The 22,595-nt window shown below is 48.0% G+C and overlaps 1 protein-coding gene and 1 pseudogene across 1 annotated transcript; one reads left to right on the plus strand and one right to left on the minus strand.

Moving 5' to 3' along the window:
- Positions 1–1,939: 1,939 nt before the first annotated feature.
- Positions 1,940–5,974, minus strand: ARL4C (ADP ribosylation factor like GTPase 4C). The gene has a single exon (XM_065917009.1). It carries the CDS (start codon positions 5,432–5,434, stop codon positions 4,856–4,858), a length of 579 nt encoding a protein of 192 aa, XP_065773081.1. The 5' UTR covers positions 5,435–5,974; the 3' UTR covers positions 1,940–4,855.
- Positions 5,975–12,935: 6,961 nt separating this feature from the next.
- LOC136156393 (small nucleolar RNA SNORD116) lies at positions 12,936–13,039 on the plus strand (annotated as a pseudogene).
- Positions 13,040–22,595: the final 9,556 nt, after the last annotated feature.

Raw genomic sequence — 22,595 nt, forward strand, 5'->3', positions numbered from 1 at the left:
CATTAAACAATGCAAGAGGGATGCTTGACTTCTCAAAGCCATGCTATAGATGAGTTAAACAATGACTTGTTTTGGTTATTTTGTTCATGCTTTGCTGTCACACAATGAGAAGATCACAGCACAGAAGTTCAGATCATTCATAGAAACGCCACTGCATGTTCTGAAAACTTAGGTGTGGTTAAACCACACAGCTCTTTCATTCTCACTTCTCATCTTGGGGAAGAAGCAACACGACCGTTTCTCAGATACCCTCAGTTTGCACTTTGCTTTTAGCAGCTGGAGCTACTCCATTCTGAAGTTCAGAAACTGCAAAACAAATGCATAAAGTGCTCTCATGTCTTGTGCAAATTCCATTTAAAAAAAGATTTCAACTGAGCCAGGAGAACCTGAAGGAGAAGGCTGATTTCAAGATAAGATACACATCTGAAAACAGAAGTGCCTTCAGGTTGTCTCAGGTCAAGGCCAAAGCGTGGACATCAGATATGCACTGGCAGTAGAGGAGGAAAGAGGAGAGGCTAGCTGGATGGGTGGAGAGCTGGGAGATCGAAGGGGATCAAGTTTTGGGGTATCCTGACTTTTTTGGATGATTTCATCTTCTGCTTTTTGCACACAATTTGTACTTTACTACCATACAAATGTGACAAAATGTGACATCAAAACAGCCTATGATGTTGGTATAGAATCATTCCAAGGGCACCAGATCTGGAGACAAAAGGAAAGGCAGAAAAACAATAACTCGAAACATCCATTGTCCACCCCTCATACTAGTGAAGAGCTGAAACTCTGGGGGGAAAGTCAAATCAAGGAAAGCAAGGCGGTTGCTTAGGACTAAAATTAGCCTTATCAGCTGTTAGGGGGTCAGTGCGTGTGTGCTTACTTTCCTGGAAAACATAAAATGAACAATATCATCTAAGCACCGAGTCACCTGGCTCCCCAGAGATTTCTCTTAAATCAAGTTTGCACCAAAAAAAGGGGGGAGGTTCAAATTTTGCTTCTTTTGACTTCTAATATTTTTACTCCTATAAGCACTTTTCAAGTTTCAGTGTTTAGAAATGGCATGTGTGCCCTCCTGGTGTAATTTGGCTCCTAAACTTTACCTTCTATTGCAAAGTGAACGATAAAAGTCAAGCCTGGCTTAGGTACTTTACAAGCATGTCACATATACTATTATCATGTTTTATCCTCCCAATAGTCATTATAAGCCCATTTTACAGATGGGAAAAAAATTGAGGCCCAAAGGCTAGGAACTTCGACAAATCATGGGGCCCTGAGCATGGGTCAGAATTTGAAACTGGATCTTTTATGTTCCAAAACCAATTAGTTTTGTTGCTTAGTACCTGCCAATGGCCTCTATGAGCTACGCTTAGAAACTGTCAGAAAGTCTACTGATTCTGGCCCAAGCATTTTTTCTTTAGAAAGTGGACCTTTCCTCGCTGGTATGTACAGAGCATGGTAGTCTCACTACACTGACGATTTAAGGGAATCTCTCTGATGGATTCAAGGGTGATGGACTCAGCCTAGATACCAAGAGAGCACCCAAGACGTTGAGCAGGGTGGCGACTAGTATGCCATCATAATAGCACATAGATATTTCCAGTTTCACATAATCAGAGCGTATCTTTGAAGCAATTAACAGTCACAACCTTTTTTAATAACGGAGAGGTTTGGACTAGGTGTTGAGGTCATTTTCCAAAAAAAATGTGTAAGGACCACTGACAGGTATCTTAAGGGGGACAGGCACACAGACTCCTGCATCTGAGCCTCTAAATCCTCCACCCAGGGCAGAGTTAGACATTTAAACCAAAAGAGCAGAGATGATTCATCCAGCCCTGGACCCCATTTAGACAGCAGAGACCATCCTGTGATCCATCCCTCCACTCAGGCCTAGAAATAAACAGAGGCAACTTGAAAAACCATCCACAGACGATATCCCCAAACGTTTGATTGTATAAATAATTTATTTCTGTTCACAGCATCATATACGCATATAAAAGGAAACGGGAACCCAAAGAGGGGGATGATCAGGACAAAGAATTACAGCAGTACAAATGGAAACAAACCAGGAGACAGTCCCAACACCATGACAGAGAATCTGTGAAGAGAACTGTTGTGAAACAAAGCTGGCCTCCCTGTGTCTATCAGAAAACATTTGAAAAGCTCCTGTGGGGAGGCCAAGTTCCTCTATGTGGACCCCACTCATTCTCCGAAGAGCAGGAGGCATAATAAATCACCGACAGGTACACTGGAGGGATCTCCCAGGTGACCACTCCAAGGTAACTTAGCCTGTGCTTCCTGCCCCCATTGGTCAGAGATGGAATGGGCTATCATTAGGGCAAACACAACAGATATCAGACTCTTAACTATTGGTTGAAACACCACAGAGCTTTACTGCACAATTACTAACAGTTGACCGCACCCTTAAGTATTGAGAATGCAAAAAAAAAAAAACACGTCATTTTGCTTCATTGGTAAAGCATGACAGGATCTGAACAGTGATCTTGGACCAAAATATTGTCAGCACGAGAAGGTTACAGTATTTGGCATCTGCAATGTCACAAAATAAATATATTATTCTCTCAATAGTGTGGAACTACCAAAATGTCAAAGTGCTTAAGAAATTGTTGCATGTGAAGAAAATAAAGAAAGATGGATTTTTTTTCTTTTAATAATTCTATACAGGATCTTCAGATGACGGGACCAGCCCATTTAGAAATCAGTGACTATGCTGTCGATATGTAAACTGAAACCTTGCAGGCTTTTCAACACTGCTCAGCTATATTTTCTCTACTGAGTTTCTACAAAAAGACCAGCGTTGGAGGGGTACCAAATACACTGACAAAAGAGAAAAGAAAGATGGATTGCTAGGTTTCCTCTTTTAAAATATTTCATAGGGGAACTGGATCAAGCTGGAAGCCAGGACTACTACCTCTGGTTCTTAAATTCACTTTGAGTGCAGGGATTTATTTATAGGCATGGATTTATAATTTGACTAACTCACATGCTCACGCATGACCATGCCCAATTTCTACAGGCCTCCTTCACACAAGAAATTTATCATTGTTCGTGGACCGGGGTGGGGGACGGACAGACATAATCCTATCTGTAAATATGAATTTAAAGAAGAAATCAAAATCACACAGTAAGTGTAAGTTTCCCTTTTGATACTGTGTTTGGGGGAGAATGACAGCTTCTGCAAACCAAGACTCAGTCCTGATTATAAAGGATTTTTTAAATTACATTATTAAAAATAGGTATTTCTTCTTCTTTCACTTAATTTCCAAAGCCTCTTTCAAGTAAACTGTGAGGAGCCTGAGGACAGGTGACCATTACGTCACACGCTTTCTTTCATCCCAAGCGCTCACCGTGTCTACATTTGCTCTGCAACCAGTTTCCACAAGCAGGAATCAGGAAGGACCTCCTTGTGCTTTTCCCTCGCCTTGAAATCCATGCAATGAGGTCGGCTTTTGCAACAAGGTGGACTTTTGTCTGTTGGTGTGTAACATCAAATACTCTAACGAGACATTTGCAATGAAAATACTTAAACCAGATAGGCCACAATGAACCAAATTAGAAATTTGAACATATCGCCACTTGCAGCTTAAAGGGATCTAAAAGGGCAAAGTCTTCTTTTTCCCCTAAATTGAGCATTTCTATGGGGAGTATTCATTCGTAGCAGATTTTTTTTAAGGAAAAAAAAAAAAAAAGTCTGAAAACCATAACCCATCATCAAGCGGTTAGGAATACAAGAGACATTCCGTGCCAAAACCCGCTTGTCATTCAGCACACATCTGCAGCTGGTGTGTTCACACAAACCAATCAGCAGGCTAAAAAAAAAATATATTGAAGATTCCACACATATGGGTCTAGAAATGTATGCCGATTACATAGCACTGTATCCACACACACCCCATCCAGCATTGACGTCAGGAGTCTTACCCTTTAAACACCTTTAACTATTCTGCAAAGAGTAAATGCATCATTTGCCACCACCTCCAACAGTTTCTGGGTTTTAATTTTTTTTATTGGTCTCTTTGTGTGATAATGACCTACACATGGACAGGGTCCAAACCATCTGGAAGATGTCTGATTCCAGGCTGAAAAGCAGTTCTCAACAAAACTGGTCTTCTGAAGCTACCACAAAGCACCAGGAAAGGGGCGTTCTTCGCGGCCATCCCCCAGCCCAGGCCAGCGCAGCGCCCCGCGCCTTCCGGTTGCGGTACTGTTCCACGGAGTCCTCTGATGGCCCAAACCACCACCTCGTTTGGGCCCAGAGCAGGGCAAATGGATTTTCACAGGGGCCTGCCCTGTGACATAAAATTATCCAGCTTTCACAGCCCAAGGAGAGGCTATCCCCCCAGCACCTCCCACTGCCACTGTGCCCCCAGATGGGAACTCCCGGGGTTCTGGGAACCGCATACCTCAGGAAGCTCACAGGTGCGATCCCCAGTGAGGGCGGGGAAGGCTGAACTTCTGGCCCTGCTGGAGCAGGAGGAAATCGCTTTTGTCTCTGATATCTGAGCCTTCCAACCTGGGCCAGCAGGGCGGACGGTGGGACCTGCACGTCCACTCCCCAGCCGGGTCCCCCACCCCCTGAGTAGCTCCGGCGTTCAGACAAAAGGACCCTTGAGCTGGGGGTGGGAGGCAGGTCGAGCGCAGGGTGGCCAGCTTGCCTACATACCCAGGTTAAGTCACCAGTCCTGCATGTGGGTGCAGAGACTCCGCTTTAAAAAATTCGAAGCGTCGCTTTGGTTCGCTGTCTTTGTTCGCGGGCGCGCGGGCCACCCAGCCTTTCATTCATTCATTCCGGACTCGCTCGCTCCCCGCGCCTAGCTCCGGAACGTCGCCGTCCGGCGCATTACCGCTTCTTCTTCTGCTTGAGGGACTTCCTGCGTTTCAGGATCATCTCGTAGAGCTTGTCCATGCCCTCGGTGAGGCCCTCGCCGATGATGGCGCACGCCGGCTGGACGTGGTAGGTGGTGGCCGGGATGAGCTCGTGCAACGCCAGCTGCTTCTCGATCTCCGCCACGGGCAGCGATTTGGGCAGGTCCTGCTTGTTGGCGATGACCAGCAGCGGCGTGCCCTGGTTCTCGGCGAACTTGGTCACCTTGTGCAGCTCCGTCTTGGCCTCCTCCAGCCGGTCCACGTCCACCGAGTCCACCACGTAGATGATGCCGTCCGTGCAGCGGCTGTAGGACTTCCACAGCGGCCGAAGCTTCTCCTGGCCGCCCACGTCCCAGAAGTGGCAGCTGATGCCCTTGGCCGTGCCGTTGCTCAGCTTGATCTTCTCCGTGTTGAAGCCGATGGTGGGCACGGTGTTCACGAACTCGTTGAACTTGAGCCGGTAGAGCACCGTGGTCTTGCCGGCCGAGTCCAAGCCCAGCATGACGATGTGCAGAGACTGGAAGGCCGAGATGTTGGAGGAGATGTTGCCCATGGCTCCTCGCTGCGGCGCCGGCCACTGCAGCTGCGGCGGGAGGGCGCCGCCCCCCGCCCTCCCGAGCAGTTACGGGCCCGACGCGGGCGGGCGCACCTGGTCCCCGCCTGCCGCCCTCAGCCGCCGGCACCGGCCCGGGCTCGGCGTCCCCGGAGCGCACGGCTCGGAGCGCTCAGACGCCGCGACCCCCGCGCCCGCGCCGGCCGGGCATCGCCTCTCTCTCGATGGGCTTTGTCTCCCGCGAAGCCTCCTCCGCTGCGGCGCTGAGGGCTGCTCGCGCCCGTCGCCCTCCCCCGCCGGCCCCGGCTCTCTGCGGCTTCCTCCGGCCGCGCCCCCGCGCTCCAGCCGCTGCCCTGGCTCTCCGCTGCTGCCGGTTCCGGGCTCCGAGCGCCCAGCGCTCGCCTCTGCTTGGGAGGCGCCGCCGCGGGGCCAATCCCACTCCCAGGGCGCGCCTCGGAGGCGCAGGCGGGGCGTGGGCTTCCCCGGGCTTCGCTGCCGGCGCGGCCGCCTGGCTGTCCCCGCAGTCCCCGCGCCGCCGCCGCCGCCGCCGCCACCAGCCTGCAGCGGTGGGAGGGCGCCCGGCTCCGCCCCTCGGAGGCCCCGCCCTCACCCGCCCCTTCCTATGGCCCCGCCCCTTCTTGGACCCTCGCCCCGCCCCGCCCCGACGGCCCCGCCCCGGGTCGGGCGTGGACCGCCCAGCCCTGGGGGCCGCTTTCGCGCCTTTCAGAGCTTTTGAAATCGCCCTGGGCGTCTCCTCCCGCCCCGCACCCAGATAATGGGACCCCGAGCCTCAGGCTCTTCCCGCCTCGGCCCTCTGACGCATCTTGTAAAAATAGCTCCCGGAACTCCACTCGCCGCCAGCCCCAGGCTGGACCGACTGCCCGGCGGGACTGCAGCGTGGGAGGCGCAGCCGGCCTGAGGGAGCGAGGGCCGGGGGTCCAGAGTCCAGGTCAAGGAGGGCCGGGGAAGCTCTGGCCGAGGGACTGGGGACCAGCCGAGGTAGGGTTGGGGTGAGAGTGCCCCGCTGGGAAGAGAGGGCTATGGCTGAGGCCTCGCGACCTCCAGACTCCCCCACCCAGGAGGGGGGAAAGGAGGGCGTGGGCCTCAAGGAGCCAGCCCCGGCACGTGGCCTTTGCGGTGCCCAGGACCCTGACCCTCCCTGGTACCCTGGCTGGCTTCCCAGCCAGGGCTTCAGTGGGGGCGCTCCACGGGATCACCGCTGCTCTAGGGCCCAGACCCGTGCCCAGATCACCCCGGAGGCCTGGCTTCATTTAAGGAGACGTGTCTGCCTCCCCAGTTAGCTCCGACGACTCACCAACCCCAGACAGCTCCTTTGCTACCTTATTTTTGTTCCCAGCGTCTGCGCGGACATCCCAGGTCAAGTGCTAGCATCTCAGGAGAGCACCCTCTGCCACCCACGGTACTTTGAGAACTGAGAACCACCTGCCCACAAGTGAACCACTCCTTCTGCGACTGGTGTTCCAGGTGCATTTGGGCCTGAAACAAAACTGTGTCAGCAGCTCGGAGTAGGTTGCACCATAGGTCGCAGACACCAGTGCCCAGCCCCTGGCTGGCCTCTCCCATCACTCCAGTTCAGTGCTCTGATTCTAGTTTGCAAGCACGTAACCAAGGCTCATCCTCGCTGGTTGCAGAGGAAACTGAGCGAACCGGGGCTCTGGAGGAGGAGGAGCAGAGGCAGTATGGACAGGGGCTTCTTCCCAACTCCAGCTTATGAGGCAGGAAGAGGGAATGGGGTCTAGGGGGATGGAAATGAGCCTGATAACCATTGATGGGTGAAAACCAAATTATTACAGAAATGCTTTCCTTTACCACCTTCCTTTCACAAGCTGTGATAAAATAGGTGATTTTGTTTGTATTGAACCATATGAGAAGACTGTGATGGCAGAACCAACCATCCCTCCTTTGGGAACTCCCCTGGTGGCAGCAACCACTCAGACTGGTCCAGGGCTGGAAAAGTTCTAGTGGATCATCCTGTCCAACCTGCCAGATGAGGAAACCAAGGCTTGGGCACTTGACTTGGCCAGGATAGAACTTACTTGCAGATGGCCTTCTCCCCACCCAGTGGGTATTCATGCCAGGAGCTAAGGGCTTGCTGCTCTCTCCCACTCCCCACCTTACCCACACACTAAGTTAACAGGGAATGAAGTTGTAAGCAACCTGATTTCAGTTGTGAAAAACAGAAATTCCATTCAAATTGCCAACATCCGTTGGAGCATAGAAAAAGCAAGAGAATTCCAGAAAAATATCTACTTCTGCTTCATTGACTACAAAGTCTTTGACTCTGTGGATCACAACAAACTGTGGAAAATTCTTAAAGATGTGCAAACTCCAGACCACCTGACCTGTATCCTGAGAAACCTATATGCGGGACAAGAAGCAACAGTTAGAATGAGACATGGAACAACATACTGGTTCAAAACTGGGAAAGGAATACGTGAAGGTTGTATACTGTCACCCTGCTTATTTAACTTACATGCAGCGGACATCATGAGAAATGCCAGGGTGGATGAAGCATAAGCTGGAATTAAGATTGTAGGGAGAAATATCAATAACCTCAGATATGCAGATGACACCACCCTTATGGCAGAAAGCGAACAGGAACTAACGAGCCTCTTGGTGAAAGTGAAAGAGGAGAGTGAAAAATCTGGCTTGAAACTCAACATTCAAAAAACAAAGATCATGGCATCCGGTCCCACCACTTCATGGTAAGTAGATGGGGAAACAATGGAAACAGTGGCAGCTTTTATTTTCTTGGACTCCAAAATCACTGCAGCCATGAAATGAAGATGCTTGCTCCTTGAAAGAAAATCTATGGCAAATCTAGATGGTGCATTAGAAAGCAGAGATATTACTTTGCCTACAAAGGTCTGTCTAGTCAAAGCAATGGTTTTCCCAGTAGCCATGTATGGATGTGAGAGTTGGACCATACAGAAGGCTGAGCACTGAAGAATTTTATGCTTTCAAACTGTGGTGCTGGAAAAGACTCTTAGAGTCCCTTGGACTACAAGGAGATCAAACCAGTCAATCTTAAAGGAACTCAACCCTGAATATTCATTGAAAAGACTGATGCTGAAGCTGAAGCACCAATCTTTGGCCATCTGATGCAAGGAGCTGACTCATTGGAAAAGACCCTGATGCTGGAAAAGATTGAAGGCAGGAGGAAAAGGGGATCACAGAGGATGAGATGGTTGGATAGCATCACTGATTCAATGGACATGAGTTTGCGCAAACTCCGGCAGATGGTGAAGGACAGGGAAGCCTCGTGTGATGCAGTCCATGGGGTTGCAAAGAGTCGGACACGACTGAGCGACTGAACAACAGATTGACTGACACAATGGAAAAGTTCATGATTACGATGCTGTTCAGGCATATGTAGAAGCCATGGATCTCAGACGTTCTTAGATCAGTCTCTCTGTCTCCTGTTTTCCTCTGCATCGATCCATTTTTCCTACTGGCAGGTCTGGGCTCACATCCTTGGTGTAGATCCTAGAAAGAAAAAGGTGGATCTCTTTCCCAGTAACTGAGACTAGAGCCTGGAGGACATATCCCTCTGACCTGTCTGGCCCAGCCCTGTATCAGGTACTACTGTCCAGAAGGAGGGAGCGTGCCCATGGCTGGGGCCCAGAGGCTAAACCTGGGGACGGGTGGTTCCCAAAGAAGAATCAGCCTTCTATCTGCTCTCCAAAGGGCTAATAGGAGTGAGTAAGCAAAAATAACAGATGTCAGTGTGATTTATAATCATTTCATTTCAGTTATTGGGAACACTGGGAAGACAGGATTTTGTTTTCCAAGTGATTTTCCTGGCTGTCTTCAAAACCTAATTCCTAGATAGCCACCTTCTCAAGAGACTGTCTTCTCTCTCCTTTCTCTGTGCTACAGACAGGGCGTAGCCTGGGTGCCAGCCTGAGACCAGACTTAGATTAGTAGCCTGGGACCTGGGCCTCTGGATAAAGACAGATCAGACTAAAACATTCTCTATCTGGCTCTCACAAATGATCTTCCTGTGGACTCCTTTCTCTTATTTGCATCTCTCCCTGTCATGTCTAGCATTTATTTTAAGGGTAGTAGGAGGGCAGTATTTGAGTAAAACATCGATGTGTTTTCTTGGTTTTGTGCTAATTACAGCTAGTGTGGTTTTGACTGCAGCCCCCACACTTTGCACCCCCCCATTGTGGGGTTTAGTAATAAAGGGCTGTCTGTTGTCCAGTAGAAAAAGTAGATTAATAGACATTAATAGAGCCTTCCAGAACAGGGCCATTAAACAGCAACCCACCGTAATTGAATAGCAACCATACTACAGTCTAATTTCACTCACCAGGTGATAAGTTGAATTTACAGTGGATACTTTAACTTCTAACACATAAAAATGCCATTTAGCTGAATCAACTTTCTTTCTGATACAAATTTCAATGGAAAAACCTTGGAATTATGAGACAGAAAGTAATGTTTACCACGATGTCGGAAATGCAAGGCCCACTTTGAACATAGTGACACGGCTATGGTCTGGGCCGTGTGGACAGATTGAGTGGGTGCTATACATGTCCCACCATGTTCCAGCCATGTGGTAATACCTAGCTTACCATTTCTTGAGCGCCCCATTTCTAAAATCTACCTAACACTTGTGGTTGTTGTGAAGGTGAAATGAAGTAATACATGTCAAGTGTTTGGCGTGGTACTTGGCACACCATGTGGGTTTCCCTTGCGACTCAGTGGTAAGGAATCCACCTGCAATGCAGGAGACATGTGTTCAATTCCTGGGTCAGGAAGATCTCCTGAAGAAGACAATGGTGGTAGCAGTCGTAGTAGCGTTAGTTGCTTAGTAGTAGTGTTATGCCGACGGATGGGGCCCAGAGGCTAAACCTGCAGTAGTATTAAGCATTAAGTAGTAGTGTTGGTCCGACTGTTTGTGACCCCAAGGACTGTAGCCCACCAGGCTTCTCTGTCCATGGAGTTCTCCAGGCAAGAATCCTGAAATGGGAAGCCATTCCCTTCTCCAGGGGATCTTCCCAGCCCAGGGATTGAACCTGGGTCTCCCACATCACAGGCAGACCCTTTACAATCTGAGTCACCAGTGAAGCCAAGGAAATGGCAGCCACTCCAATATTTTTGCCTGGGGACATCCGTGGACAGAGGAGCCTGGCAGGCTATAGTCCATGGGGCTGCGAAAGAGTCGGACACGACTTAGTGACTAAGCGTGCACACACTGGCACACAGTAAGTAAGCTCTATAAAGGTTACCTGTGATACCTGCAAAATAAAAGAAGAAGGAAGAAAGAAAACCAGTTTTATAACGGGCGTAGCTGTTTGAGTCTCAATGGTTGCCAAAATACTGGCTGTGGTGTGCTACTTTCTTCATTTTAATCACAGTAAGACGTTTCTCAAAGAATGACGTGCACTTGTGATCTTGCCTGAGATGAGTTTCACATCCAGCAGCAGCATTTCCTTTCCTTTTCATCTGCATCAAAATGCTTCTACACCCAGAAAAGGACTCAGTTCCAGTAAACAGAATGCAGTAATTCTGAAATTGTAAACTATTCTCTTTTTTTTTCCTTGAAGGGCTTAGAAATCAAGTGTGCCACCAATTAAAACAAATTTTGAGTCTATCCAGTGAAGAGAGCAATATATTTCAGCATTAGTATTTTTGGCTTAGGAAAGTTCATGACATAAGATGCAAAGGTGAGCATCCCATCCACAGTTGAGTGTGGCTACTGTGTCTCAGATGGTAAAAGAATCCACCTGCAATGCAGGACACCCGGGTTGGACCCCTGGGTTAGGAAGATCCCCTGGAGAAGGGAATGGCAACCCACTCCAGTATTCTTGCCTGGAGAATTCCTTGGACAGAGGAGCCTGGCAGGCTACAGTTCATGGTATTGCAAAGAGTCGGATATGACTGAGTGACTCACACTTGCCCACTTTCACAAGGATAAATATCGGAACAGGGTGTGTGTGTTCACAAGCATAGACTGTGTGTGATTATTTGCTTTTTCTGATTGGATCCCTGGGTTCAGGTTCACGGCCTCCTATTCTTAACTATCATAATACAGGAGTGCCCTCTACTGAGCTTCTTGTATAAGAGAAGAACACCTCCAGAGGCTGATTTGCCTCTTGCCTCGTGCCTAGTAAATGTTCCATCCATATGTATTGAATGAATGGATGGATACTTGAACCTGATTCTCTGGGGCTGTGGGACTAGATCTCTTAGAGCCCCATGTGTTAAACTGAGAAAGTGCTTCTCTTTGGGGCTCAGAGCTTGGAGATGTCGATTCTCAGGTGCAGATTCGGGTCTTGTCTCCAGAGCAGACTAGGAGAGTTTATTATTGACCAAGACTGGGGACCAGGAGCCTGGCAGAGTCTGCAGGGATATCACCAGGAAAGCTGTTCAAAGTATCACAAATTAATGGAAGAGAGAGGAAATCAGCATGCAGGAAACCCAGCTGAGATAAGAGATTGGAAGAAATCAATTTTTGCATTTAATTCAGAGGGCAGGCAGCCATAAAGGGAGAGGGGACCAGAAGTTGAAAATAAAGGAGGCCAGTTGGGCAGAGAAAGAACAAGGCTTGAAGCAGCCAGAGCCAGGTGGTCCAGGATGGAAGTTCTTTGGTGGGAATGTTTCCTTATCAGAAATCGCCGCTAAAGGATCACACCCTCAGAGTCCTGGGATGGGTCGGACCCAGAAAGACTCATCTTTGGAGGAGTGCCTGCAATCAGGGGACACATGGAAGGGACTAAGACACACTGGTTCCCAGGGGAGTTTTGTGGGAAGGGCGGTAGGTTTTGGTGGAGTTAAATATGAGTCTGTGATGTTCACAGACTTTTATTTCATGCAAGAGGTCAGATGCCTAGAAATAAGCAGGATCTACTCTTAATTTAGGGCTTCCCAGATAGCTCAGTGGTAAAGAATCTGCCTGCCAGTGCAGGAGACACAGGAGACTTGGGTTAAAACCCTGGGTCGGGAGGATCCTCTGGAGGAGGAAATGGCAACCCGCTCCAATACTCTTGTCTGGAGAATCCCATGGCTGAGAAGCCTGGAGGGCTACAGTCCAGTGGGTCGCAAAGTGTGAACTTGACTGAGCATGCACTCTTAATTCATCCCCACCCTCCTCCTACTTTCCCCTTTGGTAACCATACGTTTGTTTTCTACGTCTGTGAGTCTGTTTCACAAACAAATTCATTGTATTAGTTTTTAGATTCCACATATAAGTGATATCATATTTTTCTTTGTCTGACTTCCTTCAGACGTGTATGCATGCCTGCTAGGTCGCTTCAGTCGTGTCCGACTCTGTGCAACCCCACGGACAGCAGCCTACCAGGCTCCTCTGTCCACAGGACAAAGGAAGTACATATATATATGTCCATGTATATACACATGTGCATATGTGTATATATGTATATGTACGTATATTTTATGTACATACATATATATGTACATATATTTTAAATTGAATCACTTTGCTATGCACCTGAAACTAACACAACATTGTAAATTAATTATATTTCAATTTAAAAAAAAAGGATATCATTCCTTGGAAAATCTGAACAAAATGAGTGAGAACTCACTACTGTCTCCTCATCGAAACTGAGGTCCAGCACGTTGGGGGGAAAAAAAAAAAGGATCTGTCCATTCAAGTTCATGATTTTCATGAGGAACAAACCAACCTAAATTCCAGTTCAGGTTGCCTCATTTCTGATTTCTGTGAAGCAACAAGGCTGAAATAATTCAGGTTTTCATTTTCCCAACAGTCACTACTATGAACATTTAGTGGTTATTTCTGTTTGGGGCAAAAAAATAGCTAAAAAGTCCACCCCCCCCATTTCTGTCTTCATTATCAATAGTCAGTCTCCATTATATGACTGAAATAGGTATGAAAATTTAGAAGTCATTACCTTTCTTGTCAATATTATTTTCAGATAAGATTCTTATATAAGATCATTTTCAATCTCTCCTTAAATTTCATCTCTCAAGTGGACTTTTATCAAGGACATCAAGACCAGACACATTGCAACTCAGGACTTAGGGCTGCTAAAATGACAGAAAATCCTCACGTTAGTGCCAGTCTTTTCAGCTGAAGGGGAGGAAAAAGCTCGGTATGCAAAAGTTATTTCTGAGTTCTTTAATAATTCAATCACCATAATTAAATTTTGACTCTCATAGCCACAGTGATGAAAGAGGAGGGGAAAAAAACCCAGGTAACAATAACTCCCAGTGATTAGAGTCCTACCCCATGAACTGAATATTGTCTGATGGAAACTTGGATTCCTTTGCGTTGCCGCCCTCCTCCTCCCCAGGTGGACGGAGATGCCTATTATTTTCATTTAATTAAAACCTAGTTGGCTGGACCCAAGAGAGATGGGAACAATCGTGCTTTTGTGGCTCCATCAAGCCCTGGCGGCTCTTCACCGTGGTGGAGGAGGGCGGGGTGATGCCCGCTCTCACTTTCTCTATGCTGCGGTCACTCAGGAGGTCTCTTCCCTTCCAGCATGACAGCTCGCTCCATGTGGCCCTGTCCTTTCTGTGGAAATAGCTCAAGCATCGGAATAGAGTTCTTTGGCTCCTGCTGCGTCTGTTGGAGACATAACCACTCTAGATGATTGTTCCTCTTTATGAACTACACTGGCTTATGTAACCTGAAGCTCTGCTCCATCAATCATAGAAAATCCCTTTCACGTTCTTGCTCCTGCCCCCTCCAGTGTCCTATATCGGCTCTCCTAAGGGCACTGGTGACCACAGGAAACACTCAAGGCCTTTGGCTTCCCTGCTTACCCTGCCTTTCACCGGATCCTGCTGATGGCTCCATCCTTCTTAAAGCATTTCTCTAAGAAAACCAGATGGCCTGGCTAACTGACAGTACTTCCCACACACACTGCCCTGAAAAGGCAGGACTGATTTGTGCTGATAACCGTCTGGGATGGAGGTACAACACCAATGAGGACCTCCAAACAGAGGCTACAAAGCCATGCTTCCTCCTCTCTCCAGTCATGGCCTACACCTGTCCTTCTTATCCACGGAGGGCTGGTGGCCCCCAGTGATTCATCTTGGACCTTCTCATCCTCCTGTCTCTGGGGACATAATCACATCTACTTCTCATGTTTTCTCAGTCTCTGCCACTGCCAAAAGCCAGAAGCTCCCAACATAGAGTACTAAACTCAGATCTCTGTCTATATATGTCTCTGCCAGGCTTATTGAGCAAGTACATCCAACAAGCAGTAGGTAATAGACATACCTGTCTTTCCCTTCTGTTTGTTCACCCCCTACATGGAGTCAACCAGAATCCAGATAATTCTATTTTGAAATAGCTCTTGGAATTAAAACTATGAGCCTTTTAAAATCACACTTATTGATTTTTTTACTGGCATTCAAGACAATTGCAGACAAGACCCTGACGCTGGGAAAGACAGAGGGCAGTAGGAGAAGGGGACAAAAGAGGATGAAATGGTTGGCTGGCATCACTGACTCCATGAACATGAGTTTGGGCAAACTCTGGGAGATGGTGAAGGACAGAGAAGCCTGGAAGGGCTGCAGTCCGTGGGGTCTCAAAGATTCGAACACAACTTAGTGACTGAACAACAACTGGCAGTGCAATGGATAAAGAATCTGCCTGCCAATGCCGGGGTCACAAGTTCGATCCTTGGCCCGGGACGATTCCACACGCCACAGAGTGACTTAGCTCAAGTGCCATACAACTGCAGAAGCCCGTGTGCCCTAGGACCCTCGAGCAGCAACTGCTAAACCTGGGAGCCACAACTACTGAGGCCCCTGTGCCTCGAGCCTGTGCTCTGCAACGAGAGGAGCCACTACAATGAGAGGCCCGAGTAACGCAAGGAAGAGTCGCCCCGGCTCCCTGCAACTAGAGAAAGCCCGAGCAATGCTTCAAAGGCCTAGCACAGCCAAAGATAAAATAAGTAAATTAAAAAAGACAATCACCTTCATTTATGTCTATGATGAAGGTGGCATTTACTTCTGTTTCTGCAGGAGCATACTTCACCCGGGCACATGCCTCTGTCTACCCTGCTTGCATCACTGGGGAAGTAATCTGATTGGCTGGAGACTAGCACTTCGCTGGATTGCATCTCACTAGTGACTGATGACGGGAAGTGCCTCCCGGAGTAGGTGTGCTGTCTGTCTCCACCTGTCAAGGGGTAGATGAGCTCTGTGGGCTTGGCCTTCTTGGATTCAGAAGCAGAGAAGAGCAAGCCTCACTTTTATCCCTGGCCTAAGCTGCTTTCTCCAACCTAGCTTTCACCACAGAGTTCTAGCAAAAGATGAGAATTGGTCAGCAGAGTTTGCCCAGCTTCAGAGAGCAATGCTACCTAGTACATATGGGGAGGTGCTAAGCAAAGAGGTTCAGGGTTCAAAACCCAATTCTCAACCCCTAACATGGCCCAGGAGGACATTCCAGGAAACTCTGTCATCTGAAAGAACGTAAGCAGACACGGCCTCCACACAACACAGAGAAAGTTCCAAGGAGAGAGAAGACCCAGATAAAAGGTTCCTAAGGGAGATGAAAGGGCTATCGGAGCAAAATTAAAGGCAAAGGGAAATTTAGTCCCACCTTTTTCTTCTTTTTGATACTTCCATTCTGGTCAAAGACACCCCAATATTTATGGGCGTCCAGTCTTTATTTGTTCAAAGAAGAGCCAGGGTGTCTCTCCTGAGAAACTCACATTCAAGAGAATTAAGATGGAAATGACAAAATGTTCATATTTTAGTGTCAGGTAAAACATACCATCTAATATTTGGAAAGTACTAAGGTGTGGAAAAGAAGTGCCTCACCTCCCTAGACCCCCACCTCCTGCAACTTCTCTCTTTTGAGGGGACTGCAGTTATCAATGACCTGATTCCCCTTCCAAATATTGAATTATCCTTTTTCAGAGCTACATCTTAGGGAAAATGCATTTATGCTTCTCAAAACTCCTAAGCAAAGGAGGCAAAAGAGAGAGAGTGCAGTGCTATAATTTATGTATTCTGATAGTAGGTTGACTGAAAGAGCTAAAATATGGCCATGGAATATCAGAGTAAAGTTCTCCAGAGAGAAGCTAGGAGCTTATTGGAGAAAGGAACACGCTCTCAGATCTTTCCTACAGCCCTGCCCAGACCTGGAGGCCAGCAGGGCTTTGGATCCCAAGAGCAACTGGCTGCCCTTCTAGGGCACCCATGCCTTGGACCTCAGCCTTTCCACGGATGCCATTGGACACTTGACATCGAGGAGACTGGGCTTCACTCCATCCATCTCTCTTGCTGTCATGACAACAGGCCAGCCATTCAGAAGCCCCTCTCCCTGTCCCCTGCACCTGGACCACAGCTGCTGGCCATGTCTCGTTAAACCCAGGTGCAGCCCTGGTTTGCCTGCTTTCTGATGGACTAGTGTGGTCTAGGAGGAGGGGCAAGGCTTGCTGGAAACGGTAAAACCAGAAAATAAGCCAGCAGTTTTCCCGTCTATTATGGCTTATGGTGGAAAGATAAAGCAAAACAAATGCAAAGAGAATAAATTTAATTTATGTGATGGAAGAAATTTACTATCTCTTATTGCATTCTAGCTTATTTATCTAGTATCTCTTAACTTGATTTTCAGCCTGCTGTTCATGGACCATGTCTTTGTGATGATTTTATCTAGTGCTAAGTGGGCAAAAGAACTGAATAAAAACAACCCTAGGCTTTTTCCTTGCCAAGAGGTCAAAAATTCAGATATGAAAATTAGACTTCAGGGCAGAGTGATGATTCAAGAAAGCAGGATTAATATCATACGTAGCCATAGAGACTGAAAGTTGACTATAGACAGAAACCTTCCATGAAAAAGTGTTTATACTAGTCAGAAACTGAAATGTCCATCCATAGAAAAATCATTAAATAAGCTACTTCCATGTGATCAAAAACTTCAGAGCTATAGAAGGAGATGAATCTGTGTGTTGATGAGGTTAAGATCACCCAGATATTGCTAACTAAAAGAAACATAGTTGACAAATGCCTCCAGCTCCTTGAAAAGCTGGGTTTGTTTATATATCCAGGCTTCCCAGGGGGCACAGTGGTAAAGAATCCACCTTCCACTGCAAGAGACTCAAAGGATATGAGCTCAATCCCTGGGTAGGGAAGATTCCCTGGAGAAGTGTGTTAGTAACTCAGTTGTGTCCAACTCTTTGGAACCCCATGGACGGTAGCCCACCTAGCTTCTTTATCCATGGAATTTTCCTGGCAAGAATTTCCTTCTCCAGGGGATCTTCCAGACCCAGGGATTGATCCCAGGTCTCCTGCACTGCAGGCAGAAGGAAATGGCTATCCACTCCAGTTCTCTTGTCTGGGAAATCCCATGGACTTCAAAAGAGTTGGACATGACTGAGGGGCTGAACAACAACAAAAAATATACATGTGTATGCATGTGTATGTTAGATATAAATTCAGATATATGATATGTGTGGAGATTTTCCAAAAATATATACAAGAACACAAGAAACTATTACAGTGGTTATCTCTAACCATGGAGTAGAGTATGTGAGACAGAAGAGACTCACATTTCATTGTATTCTTTCTGTGCTATTTCAATCCTCTTTCCACGTGCATGAAAACACTATTTTCATCATAACAAAGTCCCCAAACCCCACTTATCTAATGAATGCATGCACAAGAAGAAAAACTGTCTGCATACATATGCAGATTTAAAAAGCCCTAAATTCTCTGCTGTATTCTAGAAAGAATTAAAATAATATAACAAATGTCCAGAGAGTGAGCTACCACACCAGCAAATGTCAAATATCCATAAATAAGTGATTCATGTTCATCTGCATGAGATCCATAAAAACCGCCTTCAAGCATGACCAAGACACTGCGCTTCGCAAGTGCTTCCAGAGGCGAATTTATGGAAAGCATCATTTTCGTCTAGTGTGCTATTCTGCTACCTCAAGGTGAGGCTATCAAGGTTAAATGTGACATTAACATTTAGACATGCTCTCCCATGGAGTGGGGGTACAAGAGACAGTTAGCTCTTCTGAAACCTTAACCTTTTGGGAAGGAGTCATGTGGCCCACATCCCAAGTTCTTTCCAGGTTTTGAAACGATTCTGTCCAGCTCTGACTCCGAACATGAAACAATGGACAGAAACATGCTCAAGATGCTGGAGACATTTTGTGCTATTACTTAAAGATTTTAAAATCTTCCCTTCTGCTGTGTGTGCATGCAAATTATCTTTCATAATGACATTTCATCTACATATCATTAACACTTCATCACATGAAAGTGATGGTGAAGTAGCTTACCAGCAGCTTCTGCAGGTAGCAGAGATGTTCCACAAGGTTTTTCAGGCTTTTGGAAATCGTCTGGGCCAAACAAAGACAGCTGTGTGAGGCAAAGAGCGGACACGGAGGCAAAGTTGGGGCTTACAGTTTGCACAGGGCTCAAGATTATGCAGGTAGTTTCCTGTGCAGAAAAGGACACCCTCATCTAAAAGAATGCTGTGTGTGTACCACTCCTGATTGTCCCAGATGGCTCAGTGGTAAAGAATCTGCCTGCCATGCAGGAGATGTGGGATCAATCCCTGGGTCTGCAAGATCCCCCCAGAAAAGGAATGGCAACCCACTCCAGTATTCCTGCCTGGGAAATCCCATGGACAGAGGAGCCTATCAGGCTACAGTCCAGGCAGTAGCAAAGAGTTGGACACGATGACTCAACAACAGCCTGATCGCTCATGGCACAGGTGCTAAGTTGCTAAATGTGTACACTAGCAACGGACACTCAGTGCCCCTTGTGGAATTAACATTTTCCTGAAGATCACAAGAGGGTCTGAGTTCGATGGGGGAGGTTGTGGGCACCTCCAGGGACCATAGGTCCCACCCCACAGATGCCTGGAGTAGGGGTCATCCCAGCGCATTCCCTCCTCACTGTCATGGAGATACCTATCTTCCTTATCGTGTGTTCATCAGATATTGGATTTCCACTGTGCACAGAGGACCCCTTAGCCAGATTTACAGCCCCTCTCAAAATATAGCCCTTGTTCAAGTTGCATCTGCCTCACAGCAACTCTCTACCCTTCTTCCTTTCTTTTCCTCTCTGTTTCTTCATCTCTGTCCCCATCTTTTTCTGTTTCTCCATCTCCTTCTATCTCCCTATCCCTTTGGTTCCTTCTCTTTGGCTTCTCTGGTGGCTCAGGTGGTAAAGAATCTGCCTGCAACGTGGGAGACCTGGGTTCAATCCCTGGGTTGGGAAGATCCCCTAGAGGAGGGCATGGCAACCCACTCCAGTCTTCTTGCCTGGAGAATCCCATGGACAGAGGAGTCTGGTGGGCTACAGTCCATGGGGTCACAAAGAGTCAGACATGACTAAGCAACTAAACACAGCCTCCTTCTGTCTTTCTTTCCCATCCCCTCCCATCTGTGTCTCTGTGTCTTTGTCTCTGTCTGTCTATCTGTCTTTCTCTGTGATGGCAAACTCTTTGTTTCTCTGTATTTCTTTCTTTCTGGTCTGTCTCTGTCTGTATCTCTGGCAGACTCTGTTTCTCTGTCTCTCTCTGTGTCTCTGTCTCTCTGGGTCTCTATCTGTGACAGACGCTGTCTTTGTTTCTCTATATCTTTATTTCTGCTCTGTTTTTCTGTCTTTCTGTGTCTCTGTCTCTGGGAGACTGTCTTTGCCACTCTGTCTCTTTCTGCTCTGTTTCTCTGTCTCCATCTCTGGCAGACTCTGTGTCTCTGTCTCTCTCTGTCTCCACCTCTGGCAGACCCTGTCTCTGTCCCTCTGTCTCTCTGTCTCCATCTCTGGCAGACCCTGTCTCTGTCTATCTGTCTCTCTGTCTCCATCTCTGGCAGACCCTGTCTCTGTCTATCTGTCTCTCTGTCTCCATCTCTGGCAGACCCTGTCTCTGTCTATCTGTCTCTCTGTCTCCATCTCTGGCAGACCCTGTCTCTGTCCCTCTGTCTCTGTCCGTCTCTCTGTCTCCATCTCTGGCAGGCCCTGTCTCTGTCTGTCTGTCTCTCTCTGTCTCCATCTCTGGCAGACCCTGTCTCTGTCCCTCTGTCTCTCTCTGTCTCCATCTCTGGCAGACCCTGTCTCTGTCCCTCTGTCTCTCTCTGTCTCTCTGCATGGCCCTCTAGCTCTCGCCCTTGCAGTTTTGCTCCTTCCCCTCCCGGAGCAGTCTCTGCCTCTCCCCACCATCCTACCCTCGCTGGCCAAAATCTGTCATGCCTTCCCCTTCCCCGTGTCTCTGAACCTGCCCTGGGAAAGGGCACCCCCTCACTGCACAAGCAGGACCTCTCTCGGTCCTTGTCTCACTTGCTCCTGCAGCGTCTGGTGCTCTTGATCGCTTTCTTTTCCCCTCAAACTCGCTGCCTCAGTTTTGATGGTTCTTCCTTACAAACCCTGGCTCCTAGCTCCTTGGTGCACCCCCGTCCCAGATTCGCTCACAGCATCCTTTCCTTCCACCTACCATGGATGGTGAGTGTTTTCTGGGCCCTCTACCTGGCCCTCTTTCCATACCACACCACACCAGCTTCAAGAGCCAGTCTCACTGCTCCAGAGAATTCTTTCTTCCATGTACTGAGGACTTAGATCTCATCACAGCCCAGATGTCTGCCTCTGCCTCACTCTGCCCCGAGCTCAAGCCCTGCTGGTGGTAGCCGCTGGGGTGGCCCTCAGGTACCCCAGAAGGTCCCAACAGACCTCAGCGTCACTCCCTCCCATGTTCCTCTTCTTCCTCTGCCGTTGGCTCATCTCACAGCCAGAAGCCAGCACGCTGGATGCTGGCAGAGCTCTCGCACATGCTTGGATGGACCGTCTCAGGAGAGGCCCTACCCCATCAAGAGGGAGTGAGCCCTCTGAATTTTGCTTTGGGATGAGCTTGGTGGTGCCTTGAGTGTGTGAGTAACTATGTCCTGGTGGTGGGGAAACAGTACAAGCGAGCAGAGAGGGGGATCTTGGACTGTGATTACAGTGATGAGTCTTACACAGGAAACCCTCCTGAAAGGCTTTCCTGCCCCCAAATAGCTCCAGGCCCTGAGCAAGGAGAGAACTTCAAGCAGACAACCTATGTGATGTTTTTGAGTGATGCTTTGTCAGATAAAAACCTTGTTCCTGAAAAATCCAAATATATTTGCTGCAACTGTGTTCCAGGCATTTTTCTGGGAAGGCACAGAAGTAGGGCATACTTACTGTGACTCATGCTTTTCTGGAACGGATGTTTGGTTTAGTTTTTAATAGCACAGCCTGGGAGTCAGTGAGATCTGGGCTCCAGTTCTGTGCAGGGAGACGATGTGGGCCAAGCTCTCTCTAGCTGTTCTTTCTTCATCTTCGCGATGAAGAGAGTAAGGTCACCCGTCCCCTAAGGACCCCACAGGACCATCAGAAGAGCCTGGAGGACCCAGGGCTTGGAGAATAGTAAACCCAAAACAGTGTCAGCCATCAGCCATTGTGTCTTATCTTCTATTACAGCATGTTATATTATTCATCTTATTGCTATACATACTCACTTCGTGGTGTTCCTGAAAATCACTGAAATACCACCTAACCCATGTGGTGGAGGTTTTCCAGTCTGTAATTATTTCAGTAAATGGTTGTCTGTAGACTTAATATGAGAATGTGTCTCCTCAGTGTAGATAAGAGTACGAGGCTTGGGACTTCACTGGTAGTCCAGTGGTTAAGATTCCAGGCTTCCACTGCAGGCGGTGTGGGGTTCAATCCCCGGTTGGGGAAGTAAGATCCCACATGCTGCAAGGTGTGGCCTAAACGAACAAAGAAACAAAAAAGAGAAAAATTCTTTATACTCCACTTTCGATTGGAGAGTGAGCATCACACGCATGCTGTCTCCTTCACATTCGGCACACATGTGAATAACCACATCAATGACTTTACACATTCAAGCTCTGTCCTTGTTAGACCCCCTGGTTCTATCTACCACTGAAACTGGCAAAAGCCATCTGCATCTGAAGTCCTGGCTATGATTGAAAGTGAAGTCACTCAGTTGTGTCCGACTCTTTGTGACCCCATGGACTGTAGCCTACCAGGTTCCTACGTCCATGGGATTTTCCAGGCAAGAATACTGGAGTGGGTTGCCATTTCCTTCTCCAGATCTTCCCAACTCAGGGACTGAACCTGGGCCTCCCACGTTGCAGGCAGACGCTTTACCGTCTGAGCCAGCGGGGACGCTCACACCCAGCGCACACGGCCC

The sequence above is a fragment of the Muntiacus reevesi genome, chromosome 1 (assembly GCF_963930625.1).
Source record: "Muntiacus reevesi chromosome 1, mMunRee1.1, whole genome shotgun sequence".
NCBI lineage: Eukaryota > Metazoa > Chordata > Mammalia > Artiodactyla > Cervidae > Muntiacus > Muntiacus reevesi.

Coding starts and splice junctions, on each gene's coding strand:
- ARL4C (XM_065917009.1), bottom strand. CDS start 5,434: ATGGGCAACATCTCCTCCAACATCTCGGCCTTCCAGTCTCTGCACATC.